Raw genomic sequence first — 7,500 nt, 5'->3', positions numbered from 1 at the left:
CCCAGCCTAGCTAGGGCCTCACAACATTTTTCTACACAGAGTTTTAAAAAATGTGTTATTTCAACTTGTTTGTTTTATTGCAGGGAATTCAAAGGCAAACATGTATAGAGGAACCCATAGGCTTGGTTTTTAGCTAGCTGACTAAACTTCTATGGTGAAGGAAATTTCTGATTTGGTATTTTGGTACTTTATTAGGATCCCCATAAGCTGTTGCAAAAGCAGCAGCTACTCTTCCTGGGGTCCACACAAAATATGAAACATACAGAATATCAATAGACAAGAACAGCTCAGGGACAGAACTACACACATTTTGATGAACTTCGCCAACGGAGTGGAGCAGGGACAGGCTTTGTGGAATTCAGCTCTGACTACATTGAGGTCAATACTTTTTAAAAATGTAATTGTACCTATGTTTGTCCTCTGTAGTTGCGTGCCTTTGTTTGCTGAAATACTTTTTTTTCCAAAAAAAAAAGAAACTTTTTTTTCCTCCCAAATTGGTAGTTACAGTCTTGTCTCATCCCTGCAACTCCCGTACGGACTCGGGAGAGGCATGCATCCTCCGAAACACAACCCAGCCAAGCCAGAAGCCAGTCATACCAATGTGTCGGAGGAAACACCATACACCTGGCGACCATGTCAGCGTGCACTGCACCCGGCCCGCCACAGGAGTCGCTAGTGCGCGATGGGACAAGAACATCCCTGCCAGCGATGCAGAGCCTTAGACCACTGCGCCACTCAGGAGGCCATACTTTTACAATAAACATTCATCAAATTGAACCACTGACTGTTTGCTCATTGCTGTTGCTCTAAGATGGCAACTCAGTGCAAATGTGCCATTTAAATTTCAACAAGGGAGATTCGGTGGTTGTATTTGATTGACGTTTATTGAAAAAGTATGTATTTCAGCAAACAAAGAAAGGCACGCAACTACAGAGGACAAACATAGATACAAGGTGGGCATTTCATAATTGTAATTTTTTGAAAGTATTGACCTTGGCCGAATTGATGTAGTCAGAGATGAATTCCAGAAAGCCTGGTCGCTGCTCCACTCCGTTGGTGGAGTTTATCCGAAACTTCCTTCACCATGGAGTAGAGTTAAGTCAGCTAGGTTTCAGCCAACAGCACTCCACCACAGGCCTAATTATTTCCCTCAACAAGGTAACGTCAAAGAGACACACCCTATGTTCAACACGGTCTTTGCGCCATTTCTGTTTACCAACCCGTTTACCAACCTGACACAAAGCAATCCACTAAGACAAATAGGCCTACATGCTGCCATCGGTCGCTACGGTAACGTCATGCTCAAGGAGGAAGAGGTTAAATAGGCATAAAGAAGGGATGGTATAAGGCGGGGGGAGTTTAATCAACAGGAGACGAGTCAGAAAAAAAGCTAAGCAATTACCTTTAAGAATTTAAAAGCTATTTAGACAGAGCACAGAGCAGCGATATAATCATTCCAGAAGAGAGGAGGTAGCCTAAATCAAACATGTCAAGTTTAATCGTAAAGAGCAAACTATGTCAGGTAGTCCTGCCTGATTCCCTATCTTCCCCAGTGCTTTGATGAGAGATCAACACCGTTCCAGAAGGTTTGATGAGATATCATCCACATAGTGGATGGTTGGTGATTAGGATAAAATTAGGCTGTTAATATGACATGTATGTAGCCCAGAAGAAGGGCATAAAGCACAACCCTACATGACATTAAAGTCCCACTCCAGTCTCCTATTCAGCTCATTCACCTGATTTACATAACAAAAGGCACATTTTCCAGGTATCCTCGTGACATTGCACAGGTGGGTGGGTGGGGGGGGGGTCTTTTCTCTTTTGTCTTCTGTTCTCTATTGCTCCTCTATTGTTCCTGAAGCAAGTGGGGGGGGGGGACGACAATATGAAAAATCTCTGTCAGACCAACTCCTCGAATGCCCTAATCCTTGAAGTTTTCAGTTTTGTTTAAAAAAAACACAATTCTCCTCAAAACACAAACACATTTTTTTTTTCCTTTAGTGTGTACTTACTTTTGTATGTGTACTGTATTTATACTTTGGATATTAAAAATAGCTGGAGGACGTCTTTAATCTATTTGCTCTCTGGGGATAAAGTGCGATAAATAAATGATTAGGTCTTTACTTTAAACGCTATAACACATCTAGGACATTTAAATATTTTGGTGGTGAGTCATTTTCAGCTGCAAAGGTCCTGATATCTGATATTTAATATCATGTCAAGGTTTATTCCCTGCAGACTGCCTCCTCAAATGAATTTTCTGCTCTGCTTCGCCGCAGATGAATGCGGCCACTGTCGTAATCAAATTGGAAACCTTGAGAGCGGCGGCGGCTCGGATTGAAATAGCGTTTAATTGCGTGGCGCTGTGCCGCAGTCGCCTTGTCCACTCGCTCCCCGACATGCTCTTCAAGCAGTAATGGGTTAAATGGAGAAGCCTAATACGTTATAATACTATAATTACATGCACATGGCGGACCAAAGCATGCGGCTGCGCCAACTGTAATTGTTTAGGTTACAGAAACACTGTTGCTTAAATGGTAGGCTAAGCCTAATAGGAAGGCAAATGAAGGATTTGAGCTCTTAAGCAGAACAATCCAAATTAGTTGCAAAGGAGGAGTAGGGTTCTGTTTTAGCCCCGATCTCTGAGCCCAAACCTTGTCTACAGTATAGCCTGCAGAGATGGAAAACGTCATAAATATGAAATGATACAGATCCTAATTTAGTACACTGTACTGGAGGGGGGAAAGCAGAAATTGCTTTTGTTGAAAGCAAATAGCTATAATTACTTTTGTATGATATAAGACTGAAAGGTATCCACAGGCTATCTGGTGTAAGGTCAGGTGAGAAGGAACAGTAGTGTGTCTGAGTGTGTGCTGTGCATGCATGTGATCTAGGGGGTGGCACAACCAAGTCTCATGACTGGTTAACCTAATACTTTTAAAGGCACAGTGCAGTGAAAATTTGTTTTCCTGTGTTTTATATATATTTCCACACTATGAGGTTGGAATAATACTGTGAAAATTATGATAATACCCCTTTTAGTGTAAGTGCTGTTTGAAAAGACCACCTGAAATGTCTGCCTGTTTTGGTCAGATGGGGGGGGGGGGGGGGGGGGGGGTCTAAATCTGTACAGTCCTTTTAGTGTGAACACAACAATGACCAGAAAGGCTTGCCAGACAGACAGACAGAGAGTCAGTGAGCTAGACTCTTACCTTTGCCAAGTGGGAATTGATCCATTTAGTGAACGTCCGCTTCTGCACTGCCTCTTGCTCATCTGAAAATCAGAAACATCATGGTCACATGCTTTGTAGACAAACATAATGGACATCCTTTCTTCTAACTGTACTGTACCACTGTTATGAACAGTGCTTGAGTTAGGCCTTACTGATGGATGATGACTCTGATTAACAACTTCCATATTCAGGGCATTGCTATGCCTAATGTCTCTAAGTGGTTAGCTGCCTCTGCTCTACTGTACTTTGCTCCATGAGAATAGATCTGACATTCAGATGGCATTTTAACCAACCTACTTGTATCTCCTCTTCAAGCTGATTGATAACTGTGTGCCTTTTTAAAAGGATGCCCTTTTATGATACAAATGGGTCATGAGTGACAGAAGGTCTAATTCTTGCATTTCACAACAAGCCCCCAACTATATCTCTGCCTGTTCGGTATGTTGATCACCTATCATAAAAGCACATAAAGTCATGTGTGTTGTGCGTATTTACTTGGGAGTGAAGGGCACAGTTTGTTATGGTCCCAGCGATAAAAATCTATTAGCAAAGGCACAATCAATACTACTGACAATGTCCCTTAAAAATCCAATCCACTTAAATTAGGACAAAGCATAAATCGCTGTAGGGTTCCTCACTCTGAGAGAAAGATAGACTAACAGAGATAGAGGGAGAGTGAAAGAGAGAGGGGGAGAAAGTAAGAAGAAAAATAAAAAGAAAGAAGAAGAAGGAGAAGAAGAAGATGGAGAAGAAGAAGAAGAAGGAGAAGAAGAAGATGGAGAAGAAGAAGAAGAAGAAGAAGGAGAAGAAGAAGAGGGAGAAGAAGAAGAAGATGAAGGAGAAGAAGGAGGAGAAGAAGAAGGAGAAGAAACAGCTGGAGGCAGGGCTTTCTCCTATAGAGCTCAATTTTTATGGAATGGTCTGCCTACCCATGTGAGAGACGCGGACTCGGTCTCAACCTTTAAGTCTTTACTGAAGACTCATCTCTTCAGTGGGTCATATGATTGAGTGTAGTCTAGCCCAGGAGTGTGAAGGTGAACGGAAAGGCTCTGGAGCAACGAACCGCCCTTGCTGTCTCTGCCTGGCCGGTTCCCCTCTTTCCAATGGGATTCTCTGCCTCTAACCCTATTACAGGGGCTGAGTCACTGGCTTACTGGTGCCATTTCATGCCGTCCCTAGGAGGGGTGTGTCATTGAGTGGGTTGAGTCACTGATGTGATCTTCCTGTCTGGGTTGGCACCCCCCTTGGGTTGTGCCGTGGTGGAGATCTTTGTGGGCTATACTCGACCTTGTCTCAGGATGGTAAGTTGGTGGTTGAAGATATCCCTCTAGTGGTGTGGGGGCTGTGCTTTGGCAAAGTGGGTGGGGTTATATCCTTCCTGTTTGGCCCTGTCCGGGGGTATCATCGGATGGGGCCACAGTGTCTCCTGACCCCTCCTGTCTCAGCCTCCAGTATTTATGCTGCAGTAGTTTATGTGTCGGGGGGCTAAGGTCAGTTTGTTATATCTGGAGTACTTCTCCTGTTTTATCCTGTGTCCTGTGTGAATTTAAGTATGCTCTCTCTAATTCTCTCTTTCTCTCTTTCTTTCTCTCTCTCGGAGGACCTGAGCCCTAGGACCATGCCTCAGGACTACCTGGCATGAGGACTACTTGCTGTCCCCAGTCCACCTGGCCGTGCTGCTGCTCCAGTTTCAACTGTTCTGCCTGCGGCTATGGAATTCTGACCTGTTCACCGGACTTGCTACCTGTCCCAGACATGCTGTTTTCAACTCTCTAGAGACAGCAGGAATGGGAGAGATACTCTTAATGATCGGCTATGAAAAGCCAACTGACATTTACTCCTGAGGTGCTGACTTGCTGCACCCTCGACAACTACTGTGATTATTATTATTTGACCATGCTGGTCATTTATGAACATTTGAACATCTTGGCCATGTTCTGTTATAATCTCCACCCGGCACAGCCAGAAGAGGACTGGCCACCCCTCATAGCCTGGTTCCTCTCTCGGTTTCTTCCTAGGTTTTGGCCTTTCTAGGGAGTTTTTCCTAGCCACCGTGCTTCTACACCTGCATTGCTTTCTGTTCTGGGTTTTAGGCTGGGTTTCTGTACAGCACTTTGAGATATCAGCTGATGTACAAAGAGCTATATAAATACATTTGATTTGATTTGATTTTATTTGAAGAAGACGGAGAAGAAGGAGAATGAGAAGAAGAAGAAGAAGAAGAAGGAGAATGACAAGGAGAAGAAGAACAAGGAGAACAAGGAGAATGAGAAGAAGAAGAAGAAGAAGAAGAAGAAGGAGAATGAGAAGGAGAAGAAGAAGAAGGAGAACAAGGAGAATGAGAAGAAGAAGAAGAACAAGAAGGAGAACAAGAAGAAGGAGAATGAAGAAGAAGAAGAAGAAGAAGAAGAAGAAGAAGAAGAAGGAGAACAAGAAGAACAGCTTTCTGGTCAGAAGTGGGGAATGCTGTTTGAACGTCATGTTACTAGAATATTCAGTGGAGTAAACTATAGTTCAACCATCATTATAGAATCAGACAGACTCAGACCACAATAATCTACAGAAAACTGTGTATCACTTTCACACTGTCTCATATATCAACACATTAATGGGACATCATATTCCATTCGATATTCACCATACACACCATGCCTTGCAAAAGCATTCATCCCCCTTGGTGTTTTTCCTATTTTGTTGCATTACAACCTGTAATTTAAATTGATGTTTACTTGGATTTCATGTAATGGACATACACAAAATAGTCAAACAAATGTGAAGTAAAAGGAAAACAGAACAGTTGTGCGTGCATATGTATTCACCCCCTTTGCTATGAAGACCCTAAATAAGATCTGGTTTAACCTATTACATTCAGAAGTCACATAAATAGTTAAATAAAGTCCACCTGCGTGCCATCTAAGTGTCACATGATCTGTCACATGATCTCAGTATATATACACCTGTTCTGAAAGGCCCCAGACTCTGCAACACCACTAAGCAAGGGGCACTACCAAGCCATGAAGACTAAGGAGCTCCCCAAACAGGTCAGGGACAAAGTTGTGAAGAAGTACAGATCAGGGTTGGGTTATAAAAAAATATCCAAAACTTTGAACATCCCACGGAAAACCATTAAATCCATTATTAAAATGTGGAAAGAATATGGAACCACAACAAACCTGCCAAGAGAGAGCCACCCACCAAAACTCAGACCAGGCAAGGAGGGCATTAATCAGAGAGGCAACAAAGAGACTAAAGATAACCCTGAAGGAGCTGCAAAGCTCCACAGTGGAGATTGGAGTATCTGTCCACTGGACCACTTTAAGCCGTACACTCCACAGAGCTGGGCTTTACGGAAGAGTGGCCTGAATAAAAGCCATTGCTTAAAGAAAAAAATAAGCAAACACGTTTGGTGTTCGCCAAAAGGTATGTAGGAGACTCCCAAAACATATGGAAGAAGGTACTCTGGTCAGATGAGACTAGAATTGAGCTTTTTGGCCATCAAGAAAAACGAGAACCCATCCCCACAGTGAAGCATGGTGGTGGCAGCAACATTGGCAGGGACTGGGAAACTGATCCGAATTGGTCAAAATTGGTCAACTGAAGGAATGATGGATGGCACTAAATACATGGAAATTCTTGAGGGAAACCTGGTTCAGTCTTCCAGAGATTTGAGACTGGGACGAGGTTCACCTTCCAGCAGGACAATGACCCTAAGCATACTGTTAAAGCAACACTCGAGTGGTTTAAGGGGAAACATTGAAATGTCTTGGAATGGCCTAGTCAAAGTATGACTTAAAGATTGCTGTACACAGGCCTCCCGGGTGCGGCAGTGGTCTAGGGCACTGTGTTAAGAAGCAGTGCGGCTTGGGTTGTGTTTTGGAGGACGCGTGGCTTTCGACCTTCAACTCTCCCGAGCCCGTACGGGAGTTGTAGCGATGAGACAAGATAGTAACTACTAACAATTGGATACCACAAAATTGTGGAGAAAAGGGAGTCAAATTTATTCAAAAAATAATAATCATTTTAAAAAAGATTGCTGTACACTAGCGGAACCCATCCAACTTGAAGGAGCTGGAGCAGTTTCGTCTTGAAGAATGGGCAAAAATCCCAGTGGCTAAATGTGCCAAGCTTATAGAGACATACCCCAAGAGACTAGCAGCTGTAATTGCTGCAAAAAGGTGGTTCTACAAAGTATTGACTTTTTGACAAAGTATTGAAGTTTTCAGTTTAAAAAAAAAATCTTATTTCTTGTTTGTTTCACAATAAC

At 43.0% G+C, this 7,500-nt stretch overlaps 1 protein-coding gene across 1 annotated transcript in view; it reads right to left on the bottom strand.

Annotated features, from left to right (window-relative positions):
* The window catches only part of syne1a (spectrin repeat containing, nuclear envelope 1a), a 178,763-nt gene that overhangs the window by 167,392 nt on the left and 3,871 nt on the right, over positions 1–7,500 (bottom strand). Inside the window, 1 exon segment of the mRNA XM_090232997.1 lies at positions 3,216–3,277. Coding sequence (XP_090089123.1) covers positions 3,216–3,277 — 62 coding nt within the window.

The sequence above is a fragment of the Oncorhynchus mykiss genome, chromosome 4 (genome assembly GCF_057628025.1).
Source record: "Oncorhynchus mykiss isolate SJ-2025 chromosome 4, ASM5762802v1, whole genome shotgun sequence".
Lineage (NCBI taxonomy): Eukaryota > Metazoa > Chordata > Actinopteri > Salmoniformes > Salmonidae > Oncorhynchus > Oncorhynchus mykiss.
The sequence above is the reverse complement of the archived record's forward strand: the minus strand, read 5'-3'. Positions and strand labels throughout refer to the sequence as shown.